The sequence below is a fragment of the Rhineura floridana genome, chromosome 7 (genome assembly GCF_030035675.1).
Source record: "Rhineura floridana isolate rRhiFlo1 chromosome 7, rRhiFlo1.hap2, whole genome shotgun sequence".
In the NCBI taxonomy this organism is placed as follows: domain Eukaryota; kingdom Metazoa; phylum Chordata; class Lepidosauria; order Squamata; family Rhineuridae; genus Rhineura; species Rhineura floridana.
In genome coordinates, this window is record NC_084486.1 from 7,088,750 (window position 1) to 7,105,973 (window position 17,224).

The 17,224-nt window shown below is 42.3% G+C and overlaps 1 protein-coding gene across 4 annotated transcripts in view; it reads right to left on the reverse strand.

Annotated features, from left to right (window-relative positions):
* NDST2 (N-deacetylase and N-sulfotransferase 2) overlaps positions 1–17,224 on the reverse strand; it is a 196,154-nt gene that overhangs the window by 34,752 nt on the left and 144,178 nt on the right. For all 4 annotated transcript variants that reach the window (XM_061634799.1, XM_061634801.1, XM_061634802.1 and 1 more), the window contains one exon: positions 11,598–13,013. In XM_061634799.1, coding sequence (XP_061490783.1) covers positions 11,598–12,590 — 993 coding nt within the window. In that variant the 5' untranslated portion in view covers positions 12,591–13,013. The remainder of the gene's footprint in view (positions 1–11,597; positions 13,014–17,224) is intronic.

Genomic DNA, 17,224 nt, shown 5'->3' on the forward strand with positions numbered 1-17,224 from the left:
AGCACACATTCGTCACCTTTATTATGTCATACACATTCACAATTTCACCATGCAAGCATAGACTCCATTATTTAGTGAAGAATCACTGGATAAATACAGGATAAATATAGTATTTAAAACAGTACAATTGACAGCCTCCAGTATTTTAAAGAAAAGAAGAACAGGCCTAACCAAAACTTGGATGAGAATGTGGTGTGTCACCTGGAGTGCCTTGAAGGAAGATGGGGCAAATGAGTGTGTGTAGGAACAGATGTGCAAAGGTAGGATCAGTTCCTCGGCCACAGGAAACTGCACAATCTGATCTTTATGGGTACTTCCTGGTATCTTTCTTTTTATTGTTATTGTTTTTAGCCAATGGCCATTACAACTTCCTGGTATCAGCATCTTCAGCCATAGTAACTGCAAACCTGCCTGTCTCTTCTTCATGTCAAATGCAAGTGGGACCTGCAATGAAATTTTGAAGTGTAGCCTTGTTTGTGTTTGCTCTGGCAGACATACACTGGTGTACCCGACCATAGTCACTCCCTTGCTTTGCACCTTGCCAAGAATAATGCAACTCACGTCTTTTATCAGCAGAATAACATAAAGCAGTTCCAGCATCGAATACACAAGTTACACAGTCCGTCTTTCTCCTCTTTACTTCCCCACAGAAAAACACATCCTTTTCTTTTCCTGTCTTTATAGCCCATCATGGTCATTTAGTCATTAGGTGATTTAGGGTCTGCACCTGCATTGCCTGAGAGTTTTGATTTAACTCTTTACTGTCAGTTAACCCTTTCATGGCTGGTTTTCCTTCTTTGTGAAATGTACATGCTAACAGCCCCTCCTCATTTCACACAGAATAAATACATGCACGTCTTATATCATACATTATACATGCCTAATAGTTGTACAAGTTTGTCATGTTTGTCAGCACACAGTGGTTTTGTCAGGACATCTGCTGCCATTTTACCCATTTCACAATATCGGATATCAACATGGCCTTGTTGTACACAGTCTTTTAGGTGGTGGTATCTAACACTCACATGTTTCGTTTTTCTGGTGCCACCTTCTTCCAACGCCAATCGTATACAGGCTTCATTGTCCTCATATATGACAAATGGTTTCTGTACATTTAGACAGGCATCTCAAAGCAACTGTTCATACCACAATAGTTCATTGCAGGCTGTTGATAGACTTATGTATTCCGCTTCTGTACTTGATATAGCAACAACATTCTGCTTTACGCTACACCAGTCTATCAACAACCCTTGAAACATTATTGCTACTCCTGATGTCGATTTTCTACAAGTCTCATCAGACGCATGATCTGCATCGGTATAACATACTATGCCGTCCCTTTTGCAGGCGGATAAAAGTAGACACTTGGTGGCAGTGCCTTTTAGATATCTCAGTATTCTTTTTATGCCTTCCCAGTCATGCTGGGTTGGGTGTTCTACCTTTCTGCTGAGGATACTGACCGCGTTACATATATCTGGTCTTGTCACTTTTGCTATGTACAGTAACCTTCCAATAATGCTTCTATACAGTTTTGGTTCTTTACATGCCTCGCTTTCATGCTCTCTCTGGAAATCCACTAGCATCGGCGTTCTCACTGGTTTACAGTCTGCCATGCCACAGTCTTGTAGGAGCTGTTTTATTTTGTTTGTCTGGTGGAGCATAAAGCTGCCGTCATCTTTCCTCACTATCTCTGTGCCTAAATAGTGGGTTAGTGGCCCAAGGCATGTCATGTCAACATGTCGCCTTAATTGATCGTAAAAGTCCTCTTGCTCTCTGTCTGTATAACAAAAGTACAGGGTATCGTCTACGAATACAAGACAGTATAGTTTCAGTTTGCTGTTGTACATACAAACAAGGATCAGCAACACTCTTTTTGAATCCCATTGACTCCAATACCTTATTAAGTTTGGTGTGCCAACACCTGGCACTTTGCTTGAGACCATATATTGACTTATGCAGTTTACATACTAGTGCAGGATTCTGCACAAAACCAGGGGGTTGCTCCATAAATAAAGATTCTTCTAATTCACCATAAAGAAACACAGTTTTAATGTCATAGTGGTATACCTGCATGTTCTGTGTTGCAGCAACCTTCAACATTAGTCTTATGGTCTCATGTCTGACTACGGGCGCAAACACAGCGTGAAAATCCTCTCCATACTTTTGATTGAATCCCTTAGCCACCAGCCATGCTCTATACCTTTCCACCTCCCCCTTTACTGTTTTCTTAATTTTATATATCCATTTGCCAACCAATGGCTTTCCTATTTGGAGGTAGCTGTGCTAAAGTCCAAGTCGCGTTTTTGTTCATGGCGCTTATCTCTTCCTCCATGGCTATATGCCACTTTTGGGCTTCCTTGGGGGACAGTTTGCTTACATCAGCATAAGAAGAGGGTTCTTCCTGAGTACACAACGCTTTTGTCACACCTATTTTAAATCTGTCAGGTGGTTTGCCAAGTCCCTCCCAAAGGCTCTCCGGATCAAGATTGTTTTCAAAAGTCTCTGGAAAACCAACAAGGAGGGAGCACAGAAAACTTTTTGGGGTAGAGTATTCCAAAGCTTGAGGGCCACAGCTGAAAAAGCTCTCTCAATCTAACATCTTTTATTCCAGGCACACAGAGGAGACCAGAGGCAGATGATCTTAAATCCCAGGCAGGTACATATGGGCATAAGCGGTCCCTCAGGTACATTGGTCCAAGGCCGTTCAGGGCTTTAAAGGTCAGAACCAGCACTTTGAATTGGTCCCGGAAACAAATTGGGAGCCAGTGGAGTCAATAAAGCACAGGGGTAACATGCTCCCTGCGCCGTGCTCCAGTTAACATTCTGGCTGCTGCATTTTGAACCAACTGCAATTTCCGAACAGTTTTCAAAGGCAGCTCCACATAGAGTGTGCTACAGTAATCAAGCCTCAATGTCACCAATGTATGTGTCACTGTGGCCAAGTCAACTCTCTCCAGGAACGGACGCAGCTGGTAGACCACTCCTGGCTACTGCAGCCACCTGATATTCAAGCAGCAAGGCAGGATCCAGGAGGACTCCCAAACTGTGGTCCTGCTACTTTAAGGGGAGTGCAACCCCATCCAGAACAGGTTGCAACCCCGTCCCTGATGCAGTTTTTCCCTTGACCAGCGGTACTTCCATCTTGTCTGGATTAAGTTTCAGTTTGTTAGCCCACATCCAGCCCTTCACAGCCTCCAGGCACCGGTTTAGGATCCCTCCCTGCAGTCAAGTGGTAGGGAGAGATAGAGCTGAGTGTCATCAGCATATTGATGACATTGTACTCCAAATCTCCGGATGACCTCTCTCAGCCATTTCATATAAATGTTAAAGAGCATGGGAGACAGAATGGAACCCTGCGGTACACCACAGGCCAGCAGCCAGGGGGTCAAGCAGTAGTCTCCCAGCACCACTTTCTGGGTCCTGTCTATCAGGTAGGACCGGAGCCACCGTAAAACAGTGCCTCCCAATCCCATCCCAGCCAGACGGTCCAGAAGGATACCATGGTCGATCGTATCGAAGGCTGCCGAGAGGTCCAGCAGCACCAACAGGGATACACTCCCCCTGTCTGATGCCCAGCGTAGGTCATCAAGCAGGGCGACCAAAGCAGTCTCTGTCCCATGGCCAGGCCTGAAGCCTGATTCTCTGATTCATCCAGGAAAACTTGGAGCTGAGCAGCCACTACCCTCTCAATCACCTTGCCCAGAAAGGGGAGATTAGAGACTGGGCGGAAGTTGTTAGGAAATGCAGGGTCTAACGAAGGCTTTTTTAACAAAGGTCTTATCACAGCCTCCTTCAACAATGTTGGCATAGAATCTTCCCTTAGGAAAGGTGTTTTTAATTATTCCCCATACCTAAAAGCCTCTGCAGGCTCTTTGTTGATCTATATATATTTTAGTTAGAATCTTAAGGTACCAATCAGATTCATAATCAATAACAAAATACAGAAAAGGGGAAAATCTTAATAAATATTCCTGTAAGTCTTCTTGAACACTCTACAGTACTGAAAGCAAATCTGCACCTATTAGTATTTTGTTTTGACTATTGCAACTTTCCCTTTTTACTATTTTTGAATATTGCAACCTGATTTTTTTAAGCAACCCTTCTGTTGTCACTCCTTTGCAAATAAAAATAAAAATAAAATAAAAAAATCCAAATTGAACAAGCTATATCAGCTGTAACATAAACAGTGCCCTTTCTGCAGCCAGATTTTGTTAGTTAAATATATTTGCTTACAAAATAACTCTGTTAAAAGATTAAAAGCGAATGTCACCTTGTTTTCCTTTGGATGGGTATTTTGGATGGGTATCTTGCCCCATCCAATTCAGGTGTAGTATAAACCCATTATGTTTTCAAAGGCATAACAGTTGCACCTAAACAGCTCATTACCAGGTCTGGTTTAATTTTTTCTATTAACCACCTATATATAGGAATTCATTTGACCAGGATATAATAGCCAGGGTTTCTACCTCCTACATCAAAGGAGAAAGGACTGCTGAGCTGACAAGTTTCTATTGCTGTTAAAGTTTGGTGTAAACATGAGAGAGGAAAGAGACTAGTACTTTCACCACTGTTTGCATAGCTAGCTACAAAGCCAGAGGCAAAAACCATCTTGTTCATAAAAAGCTCTCAGAAGGAATTCAAGTAGGTTCTATCAGCTTTTATAAACAATGCTGTAGAAGAATAATATATCACAAAATTAGATTTCGTTTCGACTCTCTTCTCTCTTAACTAACTACACCGGCTTAGAAGCTTTGATCGTAATGCGGATGTGGGTGGAGTAGACGGTGCAGGCAACTAGAAGTTCCTGCTCTTGCAGTTCCCATTCTCATGCCAAAGATAACTGCACAGGCTTCTGATGCAAGGACAACTTACACCTCTCCACAAAGGGAAAACACAATCAAGGACAGCTTTATTGTTGTTGTTGTTGTTGTTTGATTTATATCCCACCCTTCCTCCCAGCAGAAGCCCAGGGAGGCAAACAGAAACGCTAAAAACACTTTAAAACATCATAAAAAGACCTTAACACACATTAAAACAACGTTAAAAACATGTTTAAAAAGCTTTAAAAACACCTTTAAAAACAACAAAAAAGAGATAAAAACGTATTATTAAAGAAAACATATTAAAAGCAATTCTAACACAGACGCAGACTGGGATAGGTCTCAACTTAAAAGGCTTGTTGAAAGAGGAAAGTCTTCAAAAGGCACCAAAAAGATAGCAGAGATGGCTATAGTGGCTATAGAGATGGTGTAGTTTGAGGTTAGATGGATGATGGGGAGGAGCTGGATGATGACTCATGAAATCCCATCTAACTCTACTAAGGGTGATGCCAGGCCTGTACCCAGGGGAGCTAGGGGGGGCTACCCCCCTATTTCTTTTGGTGCCTACCTAGAACCTTTAGGCTAGCTACAGGCCTGGGTGATACATTTCATAGCTGTCCACTCACTGATCTATGGCATGTGCACACATGTGCAAAATCACATGCCTCACTATCTAAAAATAATATTTATGTGTTAGTCCAATATATGGTGTAAATTTTGTGCTTTTATGTAAAAGTGCTGTGAACATCTGGACTATGTGAGCTAACACAGACATATCAAATGTTTGTGTATTCTGTTCAAAATTTCTAAAAACTGTAATTATGATCAAAGCTATTGTGGTGTTTTTCATTATTTTATTAATTGTGTTCATATAATTTGTGTCATACCAGGCTCAAATAAAAACATTATTTCAATTGGCTGCCCATTCACACAGATGTGCAATATATTTGCCACCCTGGGCTCCCATAGGGAGAAAGGGAGGGATATAAATCTAATAAATAAATCTAATAAATAAATAAATAAATAAAATATGCTGACAGGCCTATGCAGCTATTTGAAGTCAGTCATTTTAATGCCTGTTTTGTGTTGTTTTAATGATGTTTTATATTTTATTGCTGTTCACCGCCCTGATATTGCAAATACTTTTATATAAGCAAATAATAACACATGCCTATAATATCTGAAAATTATCATTATGCATTAGTCCACAAATGGTATAATCTGTGCTTTAATGAAGAAGTGCTCATAGTTATGAAAAGTTAGGCTATGCTGCTCCATTATGACCAAACCAAACTTTTATTTCACATTTATTAGCTGCAAATATTTGCAGTTATCCACAGCATATCATATAGTGTGGGACCTGTTGTATAGCACTCTCTGAAAATCTGCTTTCAGCCAGAGCAAAGCAAGGCTGGGGAGCGTAACTGCATATTATGGTGTTGCACATGCACCAAGAAACTGAAAGAACCTCTTTTGTCAGACAGTGAAGGAGGACATAACTGGTTGTAATGTTTGAAGAAATCAAAATCTCCATCTCATGTCTGATAGCCAATATACAGTCATACAAACAGCTCTGTATCTTTTTATTTATTAAAGTGAGCACATTTCCTTTCTTTGATACCCTGGTTGCTGAGCTGCCAAATAATGTTAGCTTGTTGTGACTTACAATGTTATCAATTCATTTGGTTCTTTCTATCACCTGTTCTTGTGTTAACTCATTGAACTGGTTTTAGCCAGTTTTCTCCAATGCAATGATGAACAGGTAGACACCAATGTTACCTCTTGTAATGTGAGTCCATGGTCATTATGAGATACTAGTTAGTACAGTTGACGCTGATATTGTGATATTGTTTGTAAAGATGGCACACAGTTGACAATGAAGTCACCAGGCTTACATAGGCAATTGAGACAATATCTTTCTGCAATAGTTAGTAAATTTAGTTCTCATTTCAAAAATTAATCTGTATCATGCTTCCATTGGATGAGTGCTCAGAGGAGGATGAGGAGCAGTGGATTGGTACAGCAGACCCAGGAGAGGGAACAAGCAGACTCACCCAAGATGCAGCTGGAGCCCCTCAGTCAGACTCAGGGAGTGAACAGAAGGCCCCTCTGTTGCCTGCAGAGCGAAGACACCTGCAAGCAGCAGAGCAACGCAGGCATTCTGACCATTTAAGGCTACACGCTCCCAGGAGGGCTGATTGCTATCACCTAAACCAGGGAGGGGAGCTTAAAAAGCAGTGAGAGGCCTTTGCCCTCCACTGGAAGCAACGTCAGACACCAGCACTAGACCCTCGCCAGCCATGACCTGTTGAGACTTGAAACCCAGACTGCCTTGTTGGATTATTGAACCTTTGATTTGCTACTGACCTTGCCTTTGGTAAACGAACCGGTATCTGAACTGAGACCCCTCGACCCACACCCCTGCTTATCCACATTCTCTTCAAGCCGTATCTGCTTTACAACCAAGCCCCTGCTTAGGCAACTGCTGGCTAATTGTTTTACAGCACTATTAATCACCTCGGTGCAGCCAGCAGAGACTAATATGGTTTTATTCCATGCTTATATATGTTGTAAACTGCTTTGATTTATTTAAATGAATAACAGTATATAAATATTTTTATAAATAAATAAATATAAACCATTTTGTGAGATCCACCTGAAAAGCAGTACAGTAATATCTCAGTTAAGGAATCTTCCAAGAACTAAGCTCCTTTTATTCAAGGTGAAACTGACGAGCTTTGCTTTGCTACAGATAAACTTTCAAGCCTGTGCCTTTGCTTTAAGATGAAACTGACAGACCTGTGCCTTTGCTTTGCTATCAATAAACTGATAAGCCTATGCCTTTGCTAGGGTGAAACTGAGAAGTTTGTGTGTTTGCTTTGCATTCAAGAGATCTCTTGCTTTTTCCCAGGGCTGGGGAGGGAAGGATCCAATATGATTCAGAGAAGGAGCAGGAGGGGAGTCGGGAGTGGGTGGGTGCCGGGTAGGCACCCTCTAAAATCCCTGTTGAAACTGTCCCCACTATCTATGAGCGGGTGTAGGAATGTAACCTTATTCTTTCTATGTTATTCCTACCTCTGGTACCAAAGTTTCTGTTCAAGAAGTAATGTCTAGGAACACATCTACTTTGTTAACTGAGGTATTACAGTATTGTATATAAATGCCTTAAATAAATATGGTGGCCTTATGGACTGAATAAAAGGTCCTGTAACGAGGCTGCTGATGAAATATCAGCCGCCGTGGGCCTGGGAAACTGCATGCTCTTGCAATGTTCCATGCACTCACAGGACTTATCATTTGAGGGCATGCTTTTATAAAAGTGCTTTTTGTTTTACACAAGTCACTATTTATTATACCATTCTCAATCAGTTATACAATTATATCAATTTCCTCAACAGCATACAATCTGGCTCCTTCTAGTAGGCAGGATTTACAAAATTTAAAACTTGCTTTGGTGTTTGGTTAATGTAACTGGAATCCCTTTCATATTAAATGTCAGCTATTTTGTCACTGGGAAATTCCCCTCCCCCCTTCCCCCTGAGAACTCGGCAACAAACCCATGAAATTATATCTTGCATTTTAAAAATATTAAAAACTCATTAACTTCTCCAGCTCTGCAGTCAGAGAGCTTCTTTTAAATTGTAAATCTGAGCTTTATCTGCTTTGCCTGAAATTCTGTTTTACTGATCTCCAATTATTGCTCCAATTTCACTCTGCTAAACCTCAAAACAAAATACGTTTTCAAATGATCTGGGTCTGAGGTTCCCCACCCCAAACACCTAAGGAGGGTGAACAATTTCCAGAGATAAACAGGGCTGTTTCTTGCTTGGCTTTGAGAGGGACTGCCCTGGTGATTTGGGTTTAAGTTCAACTGATAAACACAGGATTGTAGCTAGGATTTTCAGACTCTGGAACATAAAGGCAGACCCTGACCATCCTCACAAAGGGACAAGAAATTATGGATTTTTGCCTTTCTTAGGACTGCTTTACACATTCATTCTTCCCTACATGATGGGGAGTCTGCAAATTTGGATAGACTTAGGGTGGCGCAGAGCGGTAAGCGGTGGTAACGCAGCCAAAGCTCTGTTCACGGCCAGAGTTCGATTCCAATGGAAGGAGGAAGTCGAATCTCCGGTAAACGGGGTCGAGGTCCACTCAGCCTTCCATCCATCTGTGGTTGGTAAAATGAGTACCTGGCATATGCTGGGGGGTAAAGAAAGGCCGGGAAAGGAACTGGCAATCCCACCCCATATATACGGTCTGCCTAGTAAACGTCGCAAGACTAAGAGTCGGAAATGACTCGCACTACAAGTGCGGGGACACCTTTACCTTTTTTTTTAGGGTGCAATCCAATACACATTTACTTGTGAGTAAGTCCCATTGAACCTAATGGAGCTTACTTTTGATTAGACATGTATTGGATTGTAGCCTTAGTAATCAGCCATTATTTATACTCTTTACCCCTCCAGCATGTGTATGAATTTGGGGAGCCGTTGGGTCTATTTTTATCACTTTTGCACCAGATGTGGAGGGAAAAGAAAGCAGCAACTTTGCCCCATTTCTTTCCTTCTCTAAAGCACAGTGAAGTGACCAAAAAAAATAAAATTAAAAATAAAATAAAATTTAAAAACCATGCTCTTCTCCTGTTCTTTGAACAAGCCAGACGATTTGGAAGAGGAAGGCAGGGGTTTATTTTCCCTTCACATTGGGGTTGGAGAAGAGAAGAAGTCATATAGGTCCCTCTCACTGCTTCCACCTTCCCCAACCTGTGGGGTGACAAGAAACAGACCTCCTTCCACACCTAAATTCTCTAAAAATTCAGGGGAGGAAATCTTTGTATTCAGTAACCAGAGCGGGGGGGGGGTTGGTCTGAGAGATGGCAATCAAATTTGTGGGTCCCTGTATATGGAGATTGGCCTAGCTGCATATAATATTAAACTGTAGTTAAAAACAAGCAATGGCTTCACATGAATGTGCAGCATGCTACTGCACACTGCTCAAAGGTTCTCAGTCTGCTCCTCCCTTGCTCCTGCTGCACAGCTGGGGAAGAAGCCAGAATTAGGCTTGTGTTGTCATCTCAACCTGGGCTTGCTGCTTGTTACCCCCAAACAAACCATGAACAGTAAGTAAGGAACAAATCTTGGTTATTGCTTGTGTTCTGTTTAGAGAGAAACAAACTATAAGCCCAGGTTTGGATATCATGACAAGCCAGACTCTAGCTTGTTTCCACAAGGTATGGCAGTAGGATGAGTGGGAGAGGAGCACAAGAACTTTCCAGCATTTGTTTTTAACTATGGCTTAAGGCGATGTGCAAATGGGCCACCATCTCTGTTCTGGAAAAATGACCACTGCAAAAAGACCCCTAGTCTAAGATCACCTGGGCCAATTCAGACAAAGGGAAACAAAAGCTGCAGTCCAGGCAAAATCAGATTCCTTTATTCCTAATACTTTTTGAAGAAATTCCTTTCAAGGGAAGTTGTCAGTACAATGACACTCAAGTTTGCAGACATGGTCCAACCCTCTTAAACAATGACAGCTGGCTGAACATAAAGGGCATATTGTGTCAAACTAGACTTTCATACCCCCACAAACTATACTTAAAGACAGCTTGCAGTGACTGCTTTACAGGAGCCTCAAGTTGAGAGAGTTGTTGCACAAGCACATATAAAGCAGTAGTAGTCCAGTACTACTTCTGGCATCAACCCTCATATTATACTAGAAGAGCCTCAAAGCTCCCTCCATTTCTATCACCAACCATCATGCTGAGAAGAGTTTTTGAAGCCTAATCCTGTACATGGAATTAAGTCCCACTGAGTTCAATGAGACTTACCCTCTAGCAAGTCTACTACAGACTTCAGCCTTAGTCTCAGAAGGTCTGAAGCCCAACATGATACAGTAGCTGAATTCTTGGATTTGGAAGAGAGAGAGGTTTACCTCCTTGCCATCTCTTAGGACAGCCTTTCCCATCTAGTGGGCCACCAGATGTTGTTGGACCACAACTCCCATCAGCCTCAGCCAGCATTGCCAATAGTCAGGAAAGATGGGAATTGTGGTCCAAAAACATCTGGTGGCCCACTAGCTGGGAAATGCTGTCTTAGGACCAAAACAAATATGATGCTAAAGTCACAATGGCCACCATAAATAGCAGCTATGTGCCTAGTTCTACTCTTCCCCTCTGAAATGGCTAGTAGATCTTAACCCATATCTTCACATCTTGACAGTACGTGTTTCCCAATCCAGATATTGGCTGCCATTGGTAGGAAAATGAAGAACACTGTGATGCCAAGACTCATGACCTGCCAAGTTAATTTCAGATCATCAGGGACAGGGGTGAATATTTTAAAAAAAGATATGCTTTGCTTCCCACAGCATCTGATGTTCTCAAAATTTAGAGGAGAAAAAATGGCACATCACAAAGAATTAATTGCTAAGGATCAACAGAATGTGCCATAGCAGTTGTCCATATCTTTCCTGGAGAAAGAGTGCATTCTGACTATAGGGCAGGGATGGGGAACCTATGATCGAAGCTGCCAGACTACAATTCCCATCATCCCCAACAATTGGCTATGTAGACAATTGGCTGATGGTAGTTGGAATCCGAGAACCTCTGGAGGGCCAGAGGTTCCCCATCCCTGCCATAAGGGCTACTTCTCCATACCTCAAGATGATGCATCAAACAATGCTCATCCATCAGGAGCAGCATTTGGAAAGTTGTAACACTTTGAACATGTATCATATGGCCTTTACATGTCCATTCCCCCCCTTCCCCAACTTTACCTCTACATCAGACACCTTCATGCGTGTGCCCTCTTTGCCCACAAAGATATCATCGATGTCCACAAGGATGTAGCGGTCAAGGGACAGACATAGACGCTTGCCAGTCAGGTAAGCAATAGCATCAACAAAAATGAGCTTGTGCAGCCAGAAGTTGAGATTATTGCCAAAAAGGACCCGTTGGATGCCATCATGCAGACCAAGGTCTTGCACCACAGTAGCGTGCAGAGCTCTGTGGGTGGTCAGGTGAGGGATTGATTCTGAAGATTTGGTGCTGGCCATCAACACAGGTTCGTAGGTGGTGTGATTTGACTGGAAAACTGTCCAGTCATCCCCAGGCAGAGGGCCCTGCTCCACTTCGTTAGCTTGAGTTACATACAGCAGTGGGGCACTCGGATTGATGTGATAGTCTCGCAAACCTAGATTGGAATGTAGAAAGAGGGGAAAGCCCTTGAGCTGAGCACTGAGCAAGCTGTTCTCATTTGCCTTGAAGAAGCCAATGATCCCCACTCCATATTCCACACAGTATTTGTCCAATAGGTCCCTGTTCCAGGTATCCAGGTTCACATATTTAAGGATGTTCTCATAGATAATAAGAGCATAGCGACCATGGTCCTTGTCTGTCAGAGTGGGCATGTCTCCCTTTCCAGGGGCAATCTCTGTCCTGTATTTAAACCGGCTAGATTCCAAGATAGCCACAATCTCCTGACCCAATTGGGAATAAATGCTTTCCACAAAGACTAGCACCACAGGGTCTGTGCGTGAGTTGTCCACTGATTTTGTAAGCCTCCAGCTTGCCTGGGGCTGAATGAGGACCCTGTGCTGGTTGCTACAATCACTGAAGGGCAAAGGAGGCGGTTCCTTTATTTTAGGGCTGTTGGTGACATAATAAGCCAGGAAGCACATGGAAATCAAGCTGAAGGCAATGAGCAGCAGGATCAATCTGTGGAGCTCCAGCTGTCGCACATGCCTCACTACTTTCCACAGATGAATCATGGTGAGGCGGGTGGCTTATCCCTTCCTCAAGCTTGGCACCAACCAAGCTGCCTTCGGTGTCTCCAACGCCACCACTGGAAGAGCCAGTGGCAGCTCACAGAGAAGAAATGTGGGCTGCAGAGAGGTATAAAGCTTAAGCAAGCAGCTACAAGACTAGATTTCCAGTGATCTGCCATTTATCTCAAGTGACCATGGCCTTCAAGTCCCATTGCTCCTCTGAGTGCTGCTGCTCCCCTCCTTTGCTTCTCCACTTGCTCAGGAGACTCCTAGGAAGGAGATGGGTCATGTGCAGTTATGAATTCCTTGGTTTCAGAAGTGAGTATCAGGCATCAGGGTAGGGAAAGCATAGGCTCTCCATAAACTGAAGAGTTGCCTCAGCTAGCTGGCTTGCCAGTCACATGATGGTCACTGTTGATTAGCAATCTGCAATTAAGAAAGAAATTCCTTGTTAAGGGCAGATACACTGATGGGCTTTGGGGAGAGGGCAATGGCACAGTGCTCTTGCTGATTATAACAACATCATATTATTTCTCTTTCTAGTACGGTGGCTATCTTCTGATATGGTGATGGGGAACTTGTGGCCCTCCAAATGCTATTGGATTCCAACTCCCAACAGCCCCATCCAACATGGCCAATGGTCAGGAATGATGGGAGTTGCAGTCCAACAACATTTTGAGGGTCACAGGTTCCCCTTCTCTGCCTGTAACAAAATGTTGCCTGTAGAGTGCTCCTGTTCAGTGTTCCAGCCAGCTTGGCACAGCTTTTTCAGGATACTTCATTCCATTTCCCCCTTCTTCTCTCTCCCATGACATTCAACATTCTGTGGCCACTCAGCATGCTCAGTTCACATTGAGTTTTTTTGGGTCCCTCCTTGTTTTAGTTTTTCCCCCTCCTAAATATTTCTCCCCTACTTCTGCCTATCTTGGAATGGTGATAGCTCCTTCTTGTTTCTCGGCAGCCTCATTTTGGCTATACAGCCATCATAACTTAGTACCTGAGCTTGCTATTAGTGTATATGATGTGAACTGTCCTTGGTTCAAATCTCATCTCTGCCATAAATCTGCAAGGTATACCTAGAGCAGTTCACTTATTAGCTCTTGATACGGCATTACATTTACAAGGCTTTCTGACGAATAAGGAAGGATTAAAAGGTCCTTGTCCCAGATAAGAACTGGATTTCCCCAATGGATTTTTAATTACTTGGTCATTAGAATACTCTTTCACAGACGTTACCAAAATGCAAATTATTCCTTCCCAGGTCTATTAAGAATCAGAAGAAGAAGAAGAAAGGGCCTATGGAATTTCATCTCTCAGCACTTCTCAATACTCAACATTTAAGGAAAACTGCCAAGTTTGTGTAGATTTTTCATTCTAGGAAAAAAACCTCCATGATTTGATTAATCCCGCCTGGGCACAGGTAAAGGGGTCTTGAAAAACAGTAACTCCAGGATAAATAAGAATGTAAGGAAATAAATTGAGGTCAATATTTTCAAAACTGTCCAATGATTATGGTGCCAAACTTAATATTCCAGTTTGCAAGGATGCCAAGCACACAAAATACTAGGTGAGATGAAAGGAAACCTGATAGAGTGGCTCAGGGCCACAGCAAAATAACACTTCATGTGGCTACAGGCAGAGAAGAAAGTGATGTCAAACAAAATAGTGCTGTTTTGAAGTGGAGACTGGCCCTTATCAAGTATAAATCCTTTTGCAGCCACACCAACTTTCCCCACCCTAACATGGCAGAGAGCAGAAGAACAATCTTAAACAGGCTTGTAAACAGATTAAAGCAAGAAACCCTTCCAGCAACCAGGTTGGGAAGCTTTTCACAAAGGAACAGAGACGTTTTTAGGCCATCTACATACCATAAATTACTAGTGCAAGTATGTATAGGCAAGGCAGGCAGGCAGGCAGGCAACTAAACATTTTTATGGGCAGGTAAACTCTGTAGACTTTCTTGCAAATCTTATTTTATTTTTTAAAGAGAGAGACTCTTATCACTATCTACCTCATTTGTCACAGAACATGTGCAGTTAGGGGATATGGGTGCCTTGAGTATGTGCAGTGTAATTTTCACTCCACCGTGAGTAAATGCAACATGGCACCCATCACTGCTTGGGATTAGCGGGCAGAGCTTCTAGATCAGCCTTTCCCAACTAGTGGGCCACCAGCTGCTGTTGGACTACAATTCCCATCTTTCCTGACCATTGGCAATGCTGGCTGAGGCTGATGGGAGTTGTGATCCAACAACATCTGGTGGCCCACTAGTTGGGAAAGGCTGTTCTAGATAAACTTGAACCCAATCATTTATTCTTTTCGATATTAAAATATAGTTAGCATGCCTGGCATTTATAACTCTCACCTCCAAAACACCAAATAAGGGACTTGCACTTGGCCAACACAAAAAGATAAATCCTTACCAATAAGGAAAACAAATGTCTTAGATACCCATCACAGAAAGCAGTTTAAACCAGCCATATAATAATCTCTCCCTCCTCATAATTATCTTCAGCTTTAACAGAATATGCCTCAATAGCAATAATTTACTTGTGGGTTCAGTCTCACAGGGAAGAGTCTCTATAAAAATAAAAATAGGAATCAGAAGGCAGCAAGGTATGTGGGCAACTACATAACTACAAGGTCTTGGGACCAAAGCTGTCAAAGAAATAGTGGTGAAGCTCAATGTAACTAAAGATTATACAATGCACTGGTCTTCATGGGGATCTGGAAATAAACTATGCTTCTTTGCAACTTCCCCCTCAAAGGCAGTCCAGATTTTATCACCCCAGCTTTTCCAGTGCTGAATATAGTGTATCATTTACAAAAAGTGGCACCAACGCTACTTGCTGGTATCAAAATGCAAGGACTCCTACATAGCTCCTCGTCCCTTTCCATAGCAAGCAGGAATGGAATGACCAAACACTGGCTGAGTGGCAAGAAGGACATTTCTTGTCTGTGACACCTAGGACTGAATCAAGAGAGTTTACAAAACAATTGCACCATCTGATGTCTCCGCAAAGCTCTTAAACAAGCCTCTGTTATAAGTATGCAAGCATGAGCACACACACAGATTAAAGGCCTATCAGATTGCTGCTCAGGAATCTGTCAGCTCTGATCTCTTTAACAAGACCTCACTGCCAGAGGGCATGCCAGCTGGCACAAGGTGCAAGGAGCAGTTTTGGAACTATGCCAGCAGTTTTTTTTATTTTGGGGACGGGAAATGAAAATGACATAATGAAGGTGAGTAAGATGCCGAGCAATAATACCCAAACTGGTAAGCTCAGATAAGTTTCTACTGCAAAGGGAAGCTTCTACTGCAAAGGGTTACAGGACAGCTTGCTCATAAAACAGAGAAATATAATTGCTCCATCGCATAGGATTAGATCTGTAAGTGATCAGATATTTCATGTTGGCTATGGAGAAAATTGGCAGAGTGGCCAGAACTGCTTCAACTCCAGTGGTACAAAGCAGTGAGTCTGAATGAGAGGCTGAGACTGCAAAATGAGAAGGTGTAGTGCCATGTAACGGCCAGAGTTTTGGATATGTGTTCTCTCTGTTCAGCCATGAACCTCACTGGGTGGTCTCAAGCAATTTATTATCTCTCTCTTCACAAACTTGCCTCAATGAGTTATTGCAAGGACAAAATCAGCTAACTCTGTGTAAGCTATCCTGAGCTCCTTCAAGAAAGGGCAGGAGACAAATGTAATAATATCTATTGTGCTGAGACTACAGCTTGTGTCAGAAGAACAGATATATTCATTTGTGTTTATAAATGCTTCCACTATCCCACTCTCATGGATATTTTTGCTTATTGAAAATCTGCACTTTCTAACATTTCTTAAACAGGCTGCCGCACTTATGTATTTAAAAGCTGATGGCCTCCCTGGAGAGAAAAAGAAGCTGAGCTGAGCTGAGCTGAGCTGCAGAGCTCAGAAGGCAGAGCTTTAGGGCTCCTGCAGAGCTCCTTGTCTCTCTTTCCATACCAAGCAGGAACAGAATTCAGTAAAACAGGCACTAATATACTGTATGCAACTACGTTTAATTTACATAATTTGGTCAGGCTGCAGTATTTGGCACTGAGAGGAAAGTAACATAGTTGTTTTTATAGTCATCAGGGCAGGTTTAAGCTGCACATTTATATGTCGAATTCCTTGCTATTAACACATCATGAAGCACTGTCCCCATCAAAATAAAGATTATTTGTCAGATCCAGATCCTTTGAGCAACAACTCAGATTCTTCTTCTTCCTCTCTGGTTGTGTCACTATTAGCATTTAAAACACAGGTGACAATAGAGATTATTTATCACCTTGAAAATTCATATGCTGCCTTTGTTTATAAAATGAACTCAAGGTGGCTTAAAAACAAAATGTAAAACAAACCAACATAACATTATCATTGCAAAACCACAAAATAAGAAAACAATAACAAAAGCAAACAACAAGCAACCAAAACAGAAACAACCTCAATCATTACCAGATGCATTCCGGAAAAGCATGACTACCGCAGGGTCAATATCCTTCAGATAGGGTGCAATAGAACAAATGAAATGGCCTGCCTTCAAGTCGATTCCAACGTCTGGAGACCCTATGAATAGGGTTTTCATGGTAAGAGGTATTCAGAGGTGGTTTTACC